Genomic DNA, 20,223 nt, shown 5'->3' with positions numbered 1-20,223 from the left:
GGCTTCCTCCCAAGCAAGCAGCACAGATTTGCTGCCTTGATGTTTATCTGGGTAGATAAATATATATGGACAGAATTTTCTTCCTTTTAAAAACTGCGTGAGCTTTCCCCCCCTTCCTCTCGTTTTGTCTTGCTGTAGTAGTTATTGTAGCGGGAGGTTAAAATAAAACTTCCCATGCAGACATTTCATTTGTACAAAAGTATTCAAAGGTAGAGTATCCTTGTTTCATAATCTGAACATAAACATGGAAGTCCATTATCTCTTTTGCCTGCACCATAAATGCAGATTTCTGCATATATCTTACCCAGGGCTGGGTTTATTCCACACAAGTACAGAAGTGAAACAGAATGTGGTTCCTGAAAATCTCAAGCTTCCTTATTTTCATTTTAAAGGAGGTTTCTAGCTATTATGTAGCAAACAAAGCTAGACAGTAAATGCCTAAAGAAATCTCAGAAAAAGGAGGAGTGGTTGAATCAGATTTTTAACAGGCACAAAGTGGGGGTTTGTGTCCAGCGCAGCTGCTTAGAAGTGAAGTGAATTATGCAATAAAATGATTTGTGCTGAATTTTTAACTTTACATTAGGCTCAGAGTATTCACAGTTCTGATTCATGCTTCATGGCTGACTGCTTAATTGTTGCAGAAACAATATATTTTGTCAACACTTAGACCAAAATATTTTGTACCTGAGAAAATGCAATGCTTGGCAATGTTAATTGCCACTTACTTCCAATAGGACTAATTCTGAGTAGACTGGTTAGAATTGTGCTGTTACCTAATAATAATAATAGTTTTTTAAACTATGGTGTGATACAAGTACAAGAAATCTCCCTTTTTCTAGCAGAGATATCAGATAATGCAGCCTAAGATCTTTCAGCACATTAATCACAGGCCAGGGCATACGTATAATAGTCTGCAAAAGCCCTAAATAAAACCATACAGAGCACAAAGCAAAATTGTAACAGAGTATCATTGCAACAGCTGCCTCCCATTTTCTCCCTCCCACTACTCTGCTATATGTGAATACTTCCTCTTACCCAAACAGCATTGCTGGGACACTCTGTTCCCTGGAATGGTAGGAACAGTTCCTCTCACGCAGAGCCAGCACCCATGCCACTGCAATTGCTGACCAAACACTTTGCCTTGCAGGATCACAGTCCCAACACATAGAGCAGAAGAAGCTACTCTGGCACATACACGGTTCAAGTACAATCCTCAAGATCTCAATCACTGTAGTCTCCACATCCCTCCAAGACACTAAACCACAAGCACTCAGGTGCTTACTTTCAGCTTACATCTCCTCACCTGTTCAAGGACTTTGCGCTACAGCTGCTGCCTATTGCTCATTTGTTCTATAGGCTGCTCTCCCACACACAATCTTCTCCCACACTCTGTTCCATGCAGGCCAGGAGACAGGCCCATCTTGTCACCAGCAAGGTGTGTGGTGGCTTTTAATGGGTAGGGGACATAGGTGTAGCCAGGATTTTTGTTAGGAGGGGGCAGGACTTCTGTTTTGGGGGGCAGAATCGGCATGATTGGTCAGCTAAGTATTTCTATTGTTTTACTTGATGGGGGGGCAGCTGCCCCCACTTGTCTACGCCCATGGTAGGAGAGGAGATATATATATGCAATTTACCCTTCCAGGTGCTCATGTGTGAGAGTTTAAAAATCCCATCCTTGGCAGCAAAATTAGGAATTAGGCTGCCAAGTCTCCTTTGGTGCAAGTCCAGCTAACCAAGTAAGCTGGCTTCCCGCTTCTTACCCTGCTTAACAAAGAATAAGGCAACAACTTGTAAAGTAGGTTTAAAAATAAAATGTAATTACTTTATAATCAAGCATTGGTTCACAGCAAAGGCTGCATTCAATGCTGGTCAAAGGAAGAGAGAAAAGAGAGGGACAGGAAGTACTATCTGCTCCTTACTCTTTAGGCGAGGAGAAATTACATCACACCGAGCCAACTCTACCAACTGTATTTCTATGGTTTGAATAGCTGCCTGTCAGCAATACAGCTTTGTGGCATTACTCCCTTCTCATGCTAACTAGCAATAATATGCATTTGTTAGGTTTAGCTGCTAATCTCCCATACTGTGGCGATCACACAGGGTCCCCAGACGTTTAGCGGTCTACTGATCCCTGTGCCACCACTGTGCTTGCTTCCCCACTGCCACCAACCAGTTACTCTCTGGTAAAACACTGAGTCCAGTCAGTTGTTAAAAGTGAACTAAAAAAAAATATTATTTTACAAACATTAACAAGTTTATGGTTTCTCAGATAATATTCCTGTCAGTATCTTAACTTTAGTTTCTTTACTGGTCTATACCTTCCTAATACCTTCTGGCTGATTATCTCAACTGTTTGACTGACTCCTCTTAACAAATTATCTCACACCAGACTAGCCCAACCCACTGACTTATCTTCTCTGTCTCTTCTAACTCCAGACTGTCTTCTCAACAACTCTAACTCTAACTCACTCAAAAACCCCTCTGTGCTTAAACCTTATACACAGTTAACTCTGCCCCCTGGGTTCCCATAGGTTAGTCATTTTACAATTAGTTAACCCTTTCCCTATGAACCCAGTATGATGTCACACACATAGGAGGGCGAACGCCACACATACCATGTTCAGGATGCTGCTGGTTGTTCCTCTTAGGGGCTGCCAATCTACTTGCTCTTGTATCCTTGCTAGCTTCTTGATAGACAGACAACTTATGCATCCAATAGGTGATGGGATTCTTCACATAGAACTGGAGCTTGTTCTTCTGCTGTCCATTGGGCAGTTGTCCAAGGCACAGGAGCCCTCCTGGTGTGACAAGTTGGGAACCTTATGTGTTTTGTTTCCCGTTCTCTCTTTTAATATTTCCACCCCATACACTGGCCTGATTTTGCTGCCTGTGTTGTATCTTAAGTGGTAAGCACCAGTATATATTTAGGGATCCCTTTGTCTCCTTTTTGCTAGCCTCAGCGTGGAACTCTAAGGATGACAGGGTACTTGATGCTATCAAGGCTCAGGGCCTGTGAGCACCTTCACTCTTACTTTACTCAGGTTCCCTGTACTGCAAGGGGTGTTGAACCAATAGCCCACCAGATATTGTCTGCCTCTGACACCCATCAGCCCCTGCCAGCATAGCCAATGACCAGGGATTATGAGAACTGCGGTCCAAAAACATCTGGAGGGCCACAGGTTCAACACCATTGGTGCAATGGTTACCAAGATTGTTGAGATACATGAAGATATCCACCCTTGAGATAATTTTTTCTCTTGCAGGGAAAGTGCATGTTCCTGGCATTCAAAAAGCAACCATAGCCCTCTTCAGTGGTGAGAGGGTATAGCCCAGGGGTCTGCAACCCGCGGCTCCGGAGCCGCATGTGGCTCTTTTACATCTTTGCTGCGGCTCCGGGGCGGATACTAGCGAGGGAAGGAGGCGCATTGTGCGCCCCGACACTCCTCACTGTGGCGGGCGCTGTACTGGCTGTGACGTCGCATGGGGGCGGTGCGTGCGTTAGTCACGCACCATCCTGACATCACCTTCCCGCCCGCTGTCAGATCGTGGCTCCGGAGATATATTTGTTTTAAATGTCGCAATGGTTTTGCGGCTCCCAGTTGTAGTTTTTTCTTCGGAAACGGGTCCAAGTGGCTCTTTTTGTCTTAAAGGTTGCAGACCCCTGGTATAGCCCATGCATACCAGCCAATGTTCCTGTGCATGCTGTCCACACGTGCTCCACTTCCAACTTTCTTGGGTTCAGTGGAATGGTCTGAAGGGGAAATCTTAAAGATATTTGGGAGCATACGCTTACAAGCTGCCCTGCAAGAGGCAACACTGAGATTAAGATGGACACTGACAACCAGTGCTACCTCCCTGGACTGGATGCAAGTAAGATTAGAGAATTGGGCCAAAACAAACAAGATGAACTTTAACAGGGAGAAATGTAAAGTATTGTACTTGGGCAAAAAAAATGAGAGGCACAAATACAAGATGGGTGACACCTGGCTTGAGAGCAGTACATGTGAAAAGGATCTAGGAGTCTTGGTTGACCACAAACTTGACATGAGCCAACAGTGTGACGCGGCAGCTAAAAAAGCCAATGCAATTCTGGGCTGCATCAATAGGAGTATAGCATCTAGATCAAGGGAAGTAATAGTGCCGCTGTATTCTGCTCTGGTCAGACCTCACCTGGAGTACTGTGTCCAGTTATGGGCACCACAGTTCAAGAAGGACACTGACAAACTGGAACGTGTCCAGAGGAGGGCAACCAAAATAGTCAAAGGCCTGGAAACGATGCCTTATGAGGAACGGCTTAGGGAGCTGGGCATGTTTAGCCTGGAGAAGAGGAGGTTAAGGGGTGATATGATAGCCATGTTCAAATATATAAAAGGATGTCATATAGAGGAGGGAGAAAGGTTGTTTTCTGCTGCTCCAGAGAAGCGGACACGGAGCAATGGATCCAAACTACAAGAAAGAAGATTCCACCTAAACATTAGGAAGAACTTCCTGACAGTAAGAGCTGTTCGACAGTGGAATTTGCTGCCAAGGAGTGTGGTGGAGTCTCCTACTTTGGAGGTCTTTAAGCAGAGGCTTGACAACCATATGTCAGGAGTGCTCTGATGGTGTTTCCTGCTTGGCAGGGGGTTGGACTCGATGGCCCTTGCGGTCTATTCCAACTCTATGATTCTATGATTCTATTCTATGATTCTAAGAAGGTGGAGGCTGACCAAGAACAGAACGATCTTGGTGGGGCAGTGCCCCATTTGTCCCAAAAGACCAACCTCCACCGGACGTCTGCCTATATTCATCTATGGGATAATGCATGCGATAATACAGCTTACTATGGGAGAGGATGTGAGGAATTACACATTTCCATGTTCTAGATCATGTACAGCTTATTCCTCAGAAGCATTTGCATTTCCCTCATTCTTTAAAGTCTCTGTGCTTCTCCTCTTTAGTCCTGAAGAGCAGAACCTAAAATTAAAACAAACAAACCCACCTGTAGACATCATTGTCCCCTTTTCCAGCAAGATTGTTTTGCCTTCAGCAAGGCAGCAAGGCTTTCCCCTCCTGCATTCCCTTACTGGCCAGTCTCTCTTCATTAGGCAAGTTGTATCAGTAGCACATCACAGTGCTTAGTCTTCACAACTAGTATCAGCATGAGAATACAGAGGCAGTCTGCTTTCATCAGGTGGGCTGCATCAGCAGAAGGTCACAATGACCAGTCTTCAGGCCAGCAATGTCATTATGAGATCATAATGGTCAGTCTTCAAGCCAGCCACATCATCACTGAGGACACAGTGGCCAGTCTGCCAGACTTCCCTCAGGTGGGGAGCATCAGCACAAGGTCCTAACAGCCAGTCTCCTTTCTTCAGACATAAGAACGCTGTGGTCCCTGAAGCAAGCACCCATAGTAACAACATGTGGAGATGTTACTCTCACATTCACACATTGTGGTTGGCAAAAATAAATAAGACCAGATGGGCACAGTTTGTCAATTAAGTGGGTATATACATGAGCATGTGGGCACTGTTTCTTTCTCTTACCAATATGATCAACCACAGTCTGTAGAGCACAATAGCTACCAGTTTCTCATATTGAAATGGACAGCTGAGTGTGGATGTAGCAGTTTGAAGGACCCTGTGCTCCTCTAGACATTGCTTGACTCCAACTCCCATCATCCCTGACCACAGGGCTGGAGCTCATGGGAGCTAGAGTCCCAACAACATCTGGACAGTCACAGATTCCACCACCCTTGAGATTAAAGGAAGCAAGGGGTTGAACAGCACCTGGAGGCAGAGGCAGAAAGCAAGGTATGGTGTACCCAAGTACATGGGAAGACTTCATCTAATAGCAAGTGTCCTGATGCTAGATTAAAAGTGAGAGACTTGATGACAGATGGTGGGCAGAGGGAGGGGAATCAAGAGGAGAGGTAAAGTTGGGAGCACAGTGTGTGGTCAGAAGTAGTGATGTTCACCCTGGGCATGGCAGCTCCTTGCTCAGAATCACAGGGCAACTCACAGAAGACCAGCAATGGAAAATCAATGTTCAGGAACAACAGTAGCTAGGGAAGGGGAGTAAACCAGGGATGCAGGAAAGCAAGCCAACAAACTGGAGGAAGGAGGACATTAAAATGTAAAAATTTTAAAAATGGCAATAAAAATAAAAACAGCTCCTAAGTAAAAGGACGGACTTCAAAAGGGGCCTCATTGTGGAAGGAAACGTAGCAGGAGGAACTTGAGAGGCACTGGAGAGAGGAAACGGGCATCATGCCCTCCCCACACAGAATTAGCAGCTACAATGTCCAAGCAAGGCTGTAATTGTTTTTACAGTCAGGGCCATCTCTACCTGAGGGTGTAAGGGGTGCGGGGCACCCGGATGCTGAATTCCGGGGGGCGCCAGGCGCCCGCCGCTGAAGCCACCTAAGCTCTTAACTGCGGCAGTCGATCACGGTCAATTGCTGGGTCATTTCCGTTCTCTTTTGCGGAAAAGTTGCAGAATCAATGTATCCGGTGGCACACCCTAGTGGTATCTTTCATTTTCGCATGACCACAAAAACTGAAGATGGAGCTATCGCTGCCGCTTTTTATTTTTTCATGTTAGCAGTTTTTGATTTTTCCCTCCTTCAAACCTCAACAACTTTGACCTGCTCCCCCAAATTGGGGGCAGTGGCTGGACCTTTGCACCCCAGTGGCGCATATGCTAAAGACGGCCCTGTTTACAGTGGCCCTACCCTAACCACTTTGGGTAGTCCCAGTAAGTGGTATCACCATCAAACAAAGCCCACAGGGTCTACCTAATGTGTTTGCAATGAGCATTCATTCATTCATTCACTCTAGTTTTCCTTTCAGTCTCATAGCAGTGTAGGAAATAAAAGTTGTTGAGCTTCTCTTGAGAAATCAAGGGTAAAAATACCCTGTAAATAGGATATTGTGAGGGACAAGCTTCTGCTTGGGGGGCAGAACCTCAGTTGAGTACTTTCAATGCTTTTCAATAATATTTGTAGGTGGGGGCAGCGCTGATTTATATATCTGAAAAGTATAAATAAATTTATTTTTTAAAAAATAGTTTTGGTCAATGCAATACTAAAATGAAAGTGACTAATTTTGTTTTAGTTATGCATTAATTAAAACAAAACACTTCTCTTATTGCTAAGACTCAGCCTTCCCTCTGTTGTGCAATGACTTACACACTAGTCCCAAATGCTCGGAATATTTGCCCATTGACCCCAAGATATCTAAGGGCAATTTCAGATGTCGGTTTGACAGTTTGTCTGCTGAATGCCAGTAAAAAGCTAAGAGCTTATCTTTCTCCTGCCTGCTGAATCCCTCACGTGCGTGCATTATAAGCCTGTTGAACTCAAGTGGCCTTACTTCTGAGTAGGCATATATAGGATTGCACTGTAAGGCAGCCCTTCTCTCCCTTTCCTGGGAGTAAGTCCCGTTGGACTCAGTAAGACTTACTTCTGAGTAGAAATACTTGAACACGCGTTTGCTTTTAAAAATTTTGTGGGTCTGACTTTTGAGTAGACATGCGTGAGATTGCGCCCCCGTCCGCGCCCGCGAGATTGCGCCAACGCCTACGTGCGGCATCTTTCCATCCTACGCAAGCTAATTTTGGGGAAAATCCCACACCCCCCGGGATTTCCACGGGGCCCTTTCTGCCTGAGGCTGCGCCGACCCCGCGGCCCCCGTCGCCCATTCCCTCCTCCGCACACGAGGTGGCGCTTCGAGGCCCCGTCTGGCAGCCGTCGGGCTGCGCTGGGAGGCGACGGAGCCGAAGCGCCGCGCTTGCGCTCAGGAGCGGCGGCGGCGTGGGCGGAGAGGCGGCTTCAGAGGCTAAAGGTCCTCAGAGCGAGTAGCGGCGGTGGCAGCAGCAGGAGCAGCAGCAGCGGCCGCGGGAGCCTTCGCTTTGTCGCCAAGATGCCGGCTGTGTCGAAGGGAGACGGGATGCGCGGGCTGGCCGTCTTCATCTCCGACATCAGGAACTGTAAGCGCGGCAGCCCCGGACGAGGAGGAACAGGGGGGCGGGGGGTCCCCCTTTGCGCTGGTAGTGGGGAGAGGAAAGGGAGGTCACTTGAGCAGGGGCCGTTAGCTATGGGGAGAAGCGGGGGGTGGGGAGGTATCTGGGGGGCCGGGGCTGCCTCTGTCGGGCGGGGCTCCCGGGGGACTCCACGGCTCGCCCGAGTCTTGCAGTGAGTGACTTGGGGTTCCTTTTCCTAGGAAAGGGCTTCTCGGCTCAGTATTGCGGAAGGCTGGGGGGGGGGGAGGGAGGGAAGGGAAGCAGCGTCCCTTCTCCGTAGGGCTGGGGCGGCGTGAACTCGGATTCCTCCAGCAAGGAGGGGCCCTGTTTACAAGGCTTGTGGACGTGTGTGTGTGGAGGGGTGGGGGGAGATGAGGGCATGCCTGTCAGGCAGAGTGGCATTTGGATCCTTTGCAGAAGAGAGTGAAGGAGCTTGTTTGCATGTGATAGCGTGGCTGTTCAGGATGGGGGGGGGGAGGAATTGTGGGGGTCAAGATCCTGGATCCCCTTCTCCCTTAAAATGATCTGGCTGGCTGGCTGGCTCGCACGCTCACGGAAATCCCTAGTTGTCGTTTCTGAAATAGCCTTAGAGCTATGGTGGTGCTAATCCTGTATATTTTGATTTGGAAATCTGGGCTGGGCTGAATCAGTCTCGCCGGTCGGCTGCCTTTATAAAAGGTGTAGGGAGCCAGGCTATGTGCCAGTTCACATCCTGGAAAATGGGTCCTAAGGAAAGGTGCAAATGTTTCCTAATTTGGGTGGGGAGAAAGTATGAGAGGCGCTGAAAGGAATGCACTGGGACCAGTAGGATGGAGGTAAACATGCGTATTGGAAGCGAAAAAGGCAGCTGGTGTAGGGAAGGAAGTATCCCCCCCCCTCCCGGGAAGTCTATGTATGAACCAGGAAACTTACTCCAGTATTATGAATATGCCTGTTAGTGGTGTCTTGTGTGCACGAAAGCACAAAGCAGTAGGGCAGGTACAGTAAGAGAAGCTTTGGCTTCTCTAGTTCCAGCTCTTGTCAAAAATGTGGGTTTTTAAAAAAGCCGTCTCCCTAAAAATGGCCACTAGCACCACACGCTAGAATCTCTTGCTTTTTAAATCACTTACAATATGTATGTGCTGAAAACGTGTACTGAATAGCTTTCACTGGCCTACTGAAATGTGATCCATTTTAGAATAACCAAATGTAGCTGAGTTGGCCTGCTCTCCAAACACATTTGTTGCCTAAATGACTGCTTAAATTCCAAAACAATAACAGTTGGAATGGCACAGGCTGAATTGCATTTAGAAGGCAAGTTAGTTAAATTGGTACAGTTTCTGTGTCTAGATAAGCCTGCAGTCATCTGAGGTTTTTGCAAATTCCCTGCTGCGCCCTAATCTTCTTTTGGCAGTGTGGCCACTGTCTTCAGGAGATACTTAAGAGCAAAGCTGGAGAGGCCTGTCTAAACTGGTGAACTGGCCAGTGTTAATCTTAAGAACAGTTTCAAGAATACTAATGGCCTTGTGTAGGTATGCCAGCACACACTCCACAGATACAGTATTTCCAACTTTGAGGAGAAAATTCTGTATGTTGCCTGTCAGAGATTACTGATGCTGCACAAATCTGTGTATAAGTATTATTGTTGCTAGAAAGAAGTTACCTGGCTCCAGGTAAAGGTAAAGGGGACCCTGACCATTAGGTCCAATCGTGACCGACTCTGGGGTTGCGGCGCTCATCTCGCTTTATTGGCCGAGGGAGCCAGCGTACAGCTTCCGGGTCATGTGGCCTGGATGATTAAGCCGCTTCTAGCGAACCAGAGCAGCGCACGGAAACGCCGTTTACCTTCCTGCCAGAGCGATACCTATTTATCTACTTGCACTTTGACATGCTTTCAAACTGCTAGGTTGGCAGGAGCAGGGGTCGAGCAACGGGAGCTCACCCCGTAGCGGGGATTTGAACCGCCAACCTTCTTATCGGCAGGTCCTAGGCTCTGTGGTTTAACCCACAGCGCCACCCGCGTCCAGGTACCTTAGAGTTATCTTTTAGTAACCTGGATGAAAAGGGGTGATTTGATTCCTAGGGTGCTTCAAGAGAAGGCAGCTCCTCCATTAACCTAAGGCCAAATCAGGATGTACAGCATGAAGTATCTCAAAGTAGTAGTACTTCTAGCACAGGAGTGCCACATAATGATGCCTAACTATGTACTACTAGTTGATTTATTATTATTAGGGCAGTTCACAATATATATATATATATTAATATTCTTGTATTCCACTTATATTAGCTGTTTCTGTAACAGAGTTTGCCACAGCTTCCATTTGACTGTGGGTATTAGGCACACTGAATCAACATACCCATCACCTGCAGAAAATAAAAATACTAATGTTGCTGTGGGAAACCACTGTTCAAAAGTGACCTTTCAGTCACTGAGCATATTGATGTTGTTATGCTCTAGTGCTAGAGTACAATTGAGAGCTATTGCCCAAATACCCAGTTTGAAGAAGCTTGTCTGCCCAGCCTGATACACAGCTTAGCTGCATTTTCATTTGTCAGTGCAGTTCTTGTTATACCTATTTGGAAGAAATTCCTCTTGACCTGCAGATGTAACAGACATAGTAGGACTTTAGCGAAACTTCCTTGTATATTTTGTGTGTATGTGTTGAGAAAATTGTCTCTCATCCTGCATACTAAGTGGAAATATATTGAGCTATTGGAATAAAATATCAAAATGCTTACGTTGCCAACATGAATTCTTCATGTATAGTAGTTTGTTTTTTCCCTGAGGGGGATTACTTGAAGAAATGTTTTATAACATAAAGCTCATCTTCTGGGATCCATGTCCTGTGTTCTGTATTTTGACAGGCAGAGGGGAAGAGGCAGTGTTGAGTCAGACCACTGGATCGGCATTAAATTTTGACTTTATGCAGATCTGATGGTCTGACTCACCACTGTCTGTCAAATTGCAGCAGCAGGACATGAATCCAATATGATTAGCTCAACTGTAAGATTCCTTCATGCCCCCAACATATAAAAATACAAGCTTAGAGGTTTATAGTAACCCAATCCTTTAAGCAGAACATTTAAAATGCACATTTCAGCTACTTAATGCCTGGGGAGGGAAAATGTCAGATTGGTTGTGTCTTCCATCTTCTGTATTGATTTAAAATATCCTTTAGATCACAACAAAAATCACACTGCACCTATGTGATGGGAAGCAGTAAAAATAATAACCTGCAGTGATTGTAAACTGGGAGAGGACAAATTTTTGTGGGCTTTTATTTTTAAATACAGTGGTACCTCGGGTTAAGAACTTAATTCGTTCTTGAGGTCTGTTCTTAACCTGAAACTGTTCTTAACATGAAGCACCACTTTAGCTAATGGGGCCTCCTGCTGCTGCCGCTGTGCCGCTGCTGCACGATTTCTGTTCTCATCCTGAAGCAAAGTTCATAACTCGAGGTAATATTTCTGGGTTAGCGGAGTCTGTAACCTGAGGCGTCTGTAACCCGAACATCTGAACATACCTTTTTCCTACTGAACCTGCTTCTTCATTTCTGTTCCTGCTAGTCAACTTCAATAGCTATATGTAATCCACTCATTCCTGAAGTTCCTGAGGCCCTGCTCCAAGCATCCCTTCTAAATGGAAGTGTGGAGGGCACTGCTACAGGAGAGGACATTCTTGGTAGTGATGCCCTGGTTTTATATCTGCCTCCCCAGAGGGATTCACCTGGTGCTATCTTGATGGTCTTCTCAATGCTAGGTCAAGGCCTTCATATCCACAGAGTCTTTTCCTCTGGAAAGGATGCTTGTAATTGATGTGCATGTAAGCAGCATGTTCCAAGCTCTTGCTTCATGCCTTTGTGGAATATATAACCAATATACTAAGTACAGTATCTCTATTAAATCTAGATATTATTAATGATATTAAAAATGTGTAATACGCTGAGGCTTGCAATTAATGCTTCAGCCCAATGTGGTGATGGGCATAATATAAAAGAGGGGGGAAATGTTTGTCTTAAACAGAAAACGGCTTTTTCTTGTGGTGCTTTGACTTTCAGTTCAGCTAATTTCAGCAACACGGATGGGTTTTGCAAGCGGAAAACAAACCACTCCATGTACTCAGTGATGTGTTTATATAATCAAGGATTTGGTGGCTGACGTCCTGAAATGATATCCCCTGTTGATCAAGGCACACAATTAATTCCACATTGTTCCATACACACTTCTTTGTCACTGTGGGCACCTTCTGCACACCATAATTAAGCACTTCCAGCTGACTGCAGAGAAGGCTGGCAATGCTTGTTTGTAACATCTGAGGCTTTGCTATGTCTGTGGCGAATTCTGAATTATCTTCCTGCCTTTTTACCTGACATACCAGGGTAACTATTGCTTATGCAGTAGACATCTATCATAGGGCACAAGTTATGGTTAGAGGTGGAGCTGAAGGCAGCTTTATAGTGTTTCCAGCTTTGGGTGGTATAAAACTATTGGGAACTAATAATTTTACACCTGTCTTGGGCCTCTGATTATCCCTAAAAGGGTAGGTAAAGTAACCTTGTTGTTAAAACTTGACGGCATTACCTTGCCTTTCTGTTAATGGTGCTCATACAGAGTGGGGCAGCAGTTGTTCTCAGTAGGAAGTCTGGGAATATTCCAAAGAAACCTTATTCAGAACCCAGCTTTTTCTCTAAACACTGTAGTACCTGAAGTTGCAGCACTCACTAGGCACCACTGCTTATGATGTCCTCCCTTAGAGACTTCTCTGTAAGGCTCCCATGATGCATTGGCAGGTCCAATCCAGCTTTTGTGAGTAATTGGTGCAAATTGATAAAGGATTAGAATAATATGCACTGATCTCCCACTCCCTACAAGAACTCTAGTAGGTGCATTCTGGGCCAGTTGACTTTTTCCAGGTTGGCCTTAAGTAGCCCTACACAGATTGCATCTTGGTAATCTGCACCAAAGGGCACAGATGTCTGGGCCTAGGTCCAACCTCTCCAAATCAGAGCACATTTGGCAAATCGGCTGAAGTTGTAAAATGTATGTTTGACACTCTGATTTCTGTCTGTTCCTGCTTTGCCCTCAGTGTTTCTGAATGTTGAGTATGGGGAGAGAATGCTGTATGGTTTTATCTGCCTGTCAGTGAAAGAGGCATGCCTCTGCAAAACCTGTTTGTTGAAGTGCTCTACCCTTGTGGCCCATGCAAAAAAGAGAGTAGCACAAGAATAACTTCACTGATGTGCTGTTGGTTAAAGTGTGTCTTCCTCAAAGTTGCCTCCATCTGAGGAAGAGAGGGGAACTACCTCCATTGTATATCGGTGTGTGTGTGTGGAGAGATTCTCTTCCTTTAAATTCCTGAGAGTTTACCTTAGTGAAGACCTCACTTGGAAAAACAATATAACTCAGGTGGTTAGGAAGGCCCAGCAGAGACTCCATTTCCTCAGAGTCCTGCGAAAGAACAATGTTAAACAATTGATGACCTCCTTCTACTGGGCCACAATAGAAAGTGTCCTCTCATATTGTATCACAGTGTGGTACGTTTGGCTTGACAGCCATGGACAGAAAGTCTATACAGAGGGTGGTGAACACAGCACATGATATCATGGGCTGTTCCCTGAGCCCACTAGATGACATCGCAAGGGATTGTTGCCTTAGGAGAGCGAGAAAAATTCTCAGGGACGATTCTCACCCTGGCCAGCACCTCTTTAATCTTCTACCCTCACGCAGGAGATAAAGAAGTATAATCAGTCATACCAACAGGCTAAAAAACAGTTTCTATCCGTGGGCTGTTAGGCTGCTGAACGGAAAATAATATAGTGCAATTGACTTTCGGGGTTGGTGTGTTGTGTGACAAGCACACAGAGTGCAATGAGAGTGAGTGTTTGTGTGGGGAGGAGGGAGGCTCGGTTAATTTCATTGTACACAGGTTGTACGTTGACAATAAAGGTATTATTATTATCTGTAGAAAACTCAAATCAAATAGCCCCCTTCCATAATTTGTATGTACGTATACTTGGGCTCTCTGTGCATACTTTTCTTCTCCTTTTCTATACTTTGTTTGATTCTTGCAGTGGCTCTACTTGGAAATGGCCATGGCTGGAGATAGAAATCAGATGAACCCCTTGCAAACTCTTCAAGGCATAGTGCTGTAAAGTTCCAAGTGGGGCCATCATCAGTACTGATGACATTAAAACAAAACACTTGGTCCAATCCAAGGCCCTGTATTTCTGTATGTTGTGTGGGACAATAATGCAATGAATATGACTTATTCTTTTCAGGTAGCCATGTCAAGTTTGTCCAATTCCTTACTGCAAGCTTTGGTAAATTGCCTTCTTGAGCATTAGCAGCTTCCTTGCTGGAGAAGGAGCTCCCCAAAGTGCTGATTGGTTATGCTAAAGCAGGCGTGGCCAAACATGGCCCTCCAGATGTTTTGGGACTACCATTCCCATCATCCCTGACCACTGGTTCTGTTAGCTAGGGATGATGGGAGTTGTAGTCCTAAAACATCTGGAGGGCCAAGTTTGGCCATGCCTGCGCTAAAGCAAACAAGGCCTGCCAGAACATAAGTATTGTTCAATGTCACTATGTTAAAAATTAAATTAAAAAGTTGGTGGTAGGGTGATGGTGGCAAGCAACATTCTCAGCTGTCCAGCAAATTGTTGGAAAACACAAAAGGCAGAAACGCTATCCCTCAATGAAAGATGTGGCTGCTGGGAGTCGGGAGGATGGTATAAGATTAGTACAAAATAGTTTTTCAGTTTTCCTCTTCCATCTTGATTTATACATGGCAAAAGATGATAGGAGGAGGGAGGGCCTTTTTCTTACTCCTAAGGAGGTACTTCAATGCAGATCTCTTTATAGTTTTTTTTTTGGGGGGGGGAGCAATGTAAGGCCTATCACTTTAAATCTGCTCCTGAGGAATTGGGATACTTTGATTGGGTGTAGTCTGTCCAAATAAGCCTCCTCTTGATTTAAATGGAATGTAGGTGGTGTTTCTATTCCCACTTTCCTGAAAGTAAGTACTGTTGAACTCTGACTGTATAGTGTTGTGCTGTCAAATGCTTTAATTTTGCTGGATTGCTTCTGAAATTGTATGTTGCTGCCATCTTCATTGCAGTTGTTTGTTTGTGTGTGTATTTTTTTTAAATATGAAATTTCTAAGTTGCCTCATGTTTTGGAGGAGTGCGGTATAAATGGAATCCTGCAGTTAGGGGATCCAGTGATGCGTTAAGATAGTTCTGCAATGGGGTATTCTGCCCTATCTTTGTACTGCATTTAGTTGTGTCTCCTTGAAAAGCAGCTCCTGAGATTATGGGACAAGGGAGAACTGGCAGAAATGGAGGGGTGGCTTTTGGTCAAGCAAGAAACTCTCTGGCTCCCAAACGTAATGTATTCAAGTTGAAAAGCAACATGATGAACTCTTCCTCTCTTTTTACAGTAAACAGGGTGTTATAAGTCATTGACTACTATTGAATATGGTCATTATCTAGCTATGTGAAGGCTTGATTCCCCTGCCCTTTTGCAGCTGATTGTATTTGCACTACTGAGTTGCCAAATCCTTATGGAGGGAAATGTATGTGGTTGTAGACTGTCAAGTATTTTGTTCTATATCAGCTACTTTGCTTATTTCTGATCTTGCATCTACATCCTTATTAAATAGGTTTACCAGCTCCATCTGGTACGTAGGCTGAGACCCTATCCGCCTGCGGACTGTCTCGCGAGAGTGGTGCATGCTCTGGTTATCTCCCGCTTGGACTACTGCAATGCACTCTACGTGGGGCTACCTTTGAAGGTGACTCGGAAACTACAACTAATCCAGAATGCGGCAGCTAGACTGGTGACTGGGAGCGGCCGCCGAGACCATATAACACCAGTCTTGAAAAACCTGCATTGGCTCCCAGTACGTTTCCGAGCACAATTCAAAGTGTTGGTGCTGACCTTTAAAGCCCTAAACGGCCTCGGTCCAGTATACCTGAAGGAGCGTCTCCACCCCCATCATTCTGCCCGGACGCTGAGGTCCAGCGCCGAGGGCCTTCTGGCGGTTCCCTCATTGCGAGAAGCAAAGCTACAGGGAACCAGGCAGAGGGCCTTCTCGGTAGTGGCGCCCGCCCTGTGGAACACCCTTCCAGCAGATGTCAAGGCGATAAACAACTACCTGACATTCAGGAGACATCTTAAGGCAGCCCTGTTCAGGGAAGTTTTTAACGTGTGATATTTTATTGTATTTTTGGTTTTTATGGAAGCCGCCCAGAGTGGCTGGGGAGGCCCAGCCAGATGGGCGGGGTATAAATAATAAATTATTATTATTATTATTATTATTATATAGGCCACCTTAGAAGTGGTAATTAAATCAAACTTTGTGTGTACGTACAACCGAAAGATTTTTACTTCGCTGGCAGCTGTGTGATATGCTTAAGTAAATGTGTTTTGTCAAGTAGTATTACCATAAACATGGATGTTGCTCCAGAAAGGTATCTTCCTTTCCTCTCCTCTACTCCCAAATTATATTCTCTTTGAGGCACCCAAAGCAACAACAGTCAATGATTGGTTTCAGTGTTTTTCTCCCTGCCTTGCTCCATTAAAAAGCAATTTTAATAAAGTAAGTTTGTGGCTAAAACGGGTAGCTCAGTAAATGAGGCATTTTGGATATATGGAAAACATAGATTATGCACCAGTTTATCACTATTGAGCAATCGGGACTCATAGCTGGTTTTGAAGACGACTGGCTCTGGGGTGGCTCAGGATTTCATGGCTGACACCATGACCATGAGGCTGTCTCAACAAGTCACTGGCCCAACGCATGTGGCAGGCCACATACAGGACTTTGTGTCCTTAACTGGGTAGGAAGAGAATAATATGAAAGAGGGGGATATTGACACTCGTCCCTTGTCATGGTTGGATCACGTCCGGTTGAGATTTTGGCTTTCAGCACCTTTCCCCCTCTACAGAGGCAGGAGACCTATTAGGATAGTCCACTCTCAGAGTGATAGAGCCAATGGGTTTCCAGACAGCTTTGGGGGATTTTCTAGCTGATCTGACTGGCGTTCCTGTTGAAGCTCTGGCTGACCTCTGGAACATGGGAATGGGTGTTGACACAATGTTCCTGAGCTCCCTCTTCCATTTTGTGGAGCCTACTTGGCTTCCTGGTATATTCCAGAGCTTAGGGCGAGGAAACAAGCTGGGAGGTGGTTCGAACATGAGTGGAAGAAAACTTCAAATGCAATCGAACATTACTGAGGGCTCATCATTGAGCCTTCTAGTGGCAGTGGAGGCAGCAAAGAAGGCATACTTTGCTTCCTTTATTGCATCCTCATTGTGCCATGTGGTGCAGCTTTTCTGGGTAGTGTGGGGCCTCTTACAGTCTGGCCTGAAGGAGGTGGCAGAACTGATGGTATCTCACTGTGAGTTGTTTGCAAAGTGTTTTGAGAATAAAATTGCTTGCATCCACCAGGATCTTGATTCCATTATTACAGCAAATGAACCTCAAGGGGTGTTTAGAGCACTGTCTAGTCCTGTTGCGTTGGATGAGTTTTAGTTGGTAAGGCTTGAAGATGTGAACAAGCTGCTTGGATCTGTCTGGATGACGACTTGCGTTCTGGACCCTTGCCCCTCTTGGCTCATAAAACCTACCAGAGAAGGGACAGCTGGTTGGGTCAGGGCGGTGATTAATGCCTCCCTGCAAGAAAGGGTGGTTCTTGGCTGCTTGAAGGAGGCCGTAGTAAAACCACTCCTCAAGAAATCCTCCCTGGATCCAGAAAATCTATGGAATTACTGGTCAATGGCCAATTTCCTCTTTTGGAGCAAGGTTCTTGAGTGGGTGGACCAGATCCAGATGTTCTTGTGGGAACCTGATTTTGTAGGTCTGTTTCAGTTGGGGTTTAGGCCGAGATTTGGCACAGAAACTGCTTTTGTAGCCCTTGAATGATGATGTCTGTTGGGAGAGACACAGGGGAAATGTGCCCCTGTTCATTCCCCTTGACCTCTCAGCGGCTTTCAATACTATCAACCATGGTATCCTTATGAAGCACCAAATCCTTTATGGTGATTCTGGTCCTGCTTGTATGCTTGTTTCCACAGGGTGATGCCTGGAGAGTGCTCTTCTGCCCCCATGGAGCCTTCAGTGTGGGGTTCCTCAGGATTTGATTTTATCTGCTATGCTGTTTAACATGTACATAAAGCTGCTGAGTGGCATTATCTGTAATTTTGGAGTACATTGTCAGCAATTTACTGATGACACACAGCTCTACTTCTCCTTTATATCTGCTGGTGTGGCAGTGAATGTGCTGGACCGCTGTCTTGCCTTGGTAATGGACTGAATGAGAGCCAACCAACTGAAATTCAATATAGATAAGACTGAGGTGCTGTTAGTGGGTGATTCCCTGCTTGAGGTTCAGGTGGCCTCAGTGGTGCAGAGTGCCTTCCATCAGCTTTGGCTGGTGGCCCAGCTGCGTCCCTCTCTGGACAGGGACAGTCTAACTTCTGTTGTCAAACAGCTCAGGACCACAATACCTCAAGAACTGCCTCACCCCATATGAACCAACCTGGGACCTGTGATCCTCATTTGAGACCCTTTTTCCTTTGTCTCTTTGTGAGGGGTCTGGAGGGTGACAACATAAGAATGGGCTTTTTCTGTGGTGGCTCCCTGTTTGTGGAATGCTCTCCCCAGGGAGGCTCACCTTAGGTGCTAGGTGAAAATGTTTCTCTATAACTAGCCCTTTGACTAATTAACTTTCTATGCCCTTTTAAATGGGAGGTTGGATATTGGTTTGTTTTTGTTTTACTATGTATTTTGTGTTCTCTTTTTGTATTTTTATGTTATGAACCGCCCTGTGCTCTCTGGATGAAGGGTGGTTTACAAATTTAATAAATAATAATATAAATGAAAATAGTGTGTTTTGTAAGAAACCTATGGTGTGTAAGAAAAATAGCTATAGTGACATGATGGAAGGACAAAACACCTTCATACAAGTAAGCAATGCCTTAAAATATGGCAAAAAGGATAAATGGTACTTGGTAAGAATAGAGAATATACATAATATAATAAACTTGTACAGAACCGGGTTTTCTTTATCCAGTATTGGAGAGCAGAGCACTTTGTAGGAGTGATGCAACCATACTATTTGGTAGAATTTTGGAACATTTTAACTAAATACCCTCCGCTAGTGAGCTAATTCTAGCTCTAAATGCATCATGTTTTTTCTTTGATCTTGTTTGATCGGATGCTACCCTTGACCTGGTACGAAGGGCAGCAAAACTAAATATTTATACTGGGGAAGCCATTTAGTCAGCATTCTCTTCTTGTTAGGTTGATCTCCTGAAGTGGATTGACTTAGTTTTTTTTTTTAACCCTCTTGCTAGACTTGGCCTGAACTCTGGCAGTTTTGTTGTTGCCTCTTAGTTCTGGGTGGGGAGTCACTAAACAGTTTTGCAGTGTTTTATGACTAGCACAAACTGCAGCTTTTTGTGGCTTTTGCCATGTTATAACTGGTTTGTTATATTTATATTTTTCATTTCTGCTATTTAATTTTCATTTAGAGGAAAACACTAAAGTGGCATTTAGCATATTAAAACAATACAACACTTTATTGATATTACGGTAAATACTTATAGACCACAGAGTGGCTGGGGAAACACAACCAGATGGCCAGGGAATAATAATAATAATAATAATAATAATAATAATAATAATAATAATAGTAATAATAGTAATGATAGTAATAATAGTAATAATAGTAATAATAGCATTACTAGGTAACATAGCAATAAAATATTGCAAATAAAAGCATCCCCCCCCCAAAGAGGAATAAGATACTGTTAATCTGTCTGGGAAGCCCTGTTACAAATAGGAGTTTTTGGCAACCTCTCTTGGGCAACCGACCCTGCTCTTATCTCCTGAATAAACCTCTGAGCATTTAGGAATTTTCTGGATTCCAAAAGTCTCCAGCAGTAAGCCAACCAAATAGTCATCCCACCCCACCTGGCATCCCTGCAGAGTTTTCTTCCCAAACCTCCCTAGGAAGTGGTCTGATCATGACAATTGGTTTATACAACCCTGCTGTATTCAGACCACACCCCTCATCCTCTGAGACCAAATCCATGTTACGTCCTGCTCTGTGTGTTGGGCCAGTGACCAGCTGAGACAGCCCAGTGGAGTGGGGGCCGGGTGGGCAAAGCTAAGTGAGTTCAGCTCTGCCCACTTTATCCACTCAGATCTCAGTAGTGCACGCCAGGCCAGTTCCC

The 20,223-nt window shown here is 45.0% G+C and overlaps 2 protein-coding genes across 16 annotated transcripts in view; one reads left to right on the top strand and one right to left on the bottom strand.

Moving 5' to 3' along the window:
• Positions 1–5,159, bottom strand: part of CHID1 (chitinase domain containing 1) — a 131,244-nt gene extending 126,085 nt beyond the window's left edge. For 6 of the 12 annotated variants that reach the window (XM_082230490.1, XM_082230493.1, XM_082230489.1 and 3 more), the window contains exons 1-2: positions 4,982–5,159; positions 2,616–2,798 (exon numbers count right to left, since the gene is read on the bottom strand). In XM_082230490.1, the coding sequence (XP_082086616.1) occupies positions 2,616–2,618 (3 nt within the window). In that variant the 5' untranslated portion in view covers positions 2,619–2,798; positions 4,982–5,159. Of the gene's footprint in view, positions 1–1,035; positions 1,060–2,615; positions 2,799–4,981 lie in introns of those variants that run through there. The other 6 variants (XM_082230486.1, XM_082230487.1, XM_082230492.1 and 3 more) reach the window with 5 other exon arrangements.
• A 2,626-nt stretch (positions 5,160–7,785) lies between these two features.
• Positions 7,786–20,223, top strand: part of AP2A2 (adaptor related protein complex 2 subunit alpha 2) — a 57,744-nt gene continuing 45,306 nt past the window's right edge. For 2 of the 4 annotated variants that reach the window (XM_082230748.1, XM_082230749.1), the window contains exon 1: positions 7,787–7,971. In XM_082230748.1, the coding sequence (XP_082086874.1) occupies positions 7,905–7,971 (67 nt within the window). In that variant the 5' untranslated portion in view covers positions 7,787–7,904. Of the gene's footprint in view, positions 7,972–20,223 lie in introns of all 4 variants that reach the window. The other 2 variants (XM_082230747.1, XM_082230750.1) reach the window with 2 other exon arrangements.

The sequence above is a fragment of the Podarcis vaucheri genome (genome assembly GCF_965113315.1).
Source record: "Podarcis vaucheri genome assembly, chromosome: 1".
NCBI classification, from domain to species: domain Eukaryota; kingdom Metazoa; phylum Chordata; class Lepidosauria; order Squamata; family Lacertidae; genus Podarcis; species Podarcis vaucheri.
The sequence above is the reverse complement of the archived record's forward strand: the minus strand, read 5'-3'. Positions and strand labels throughout refer to the sequence as shown.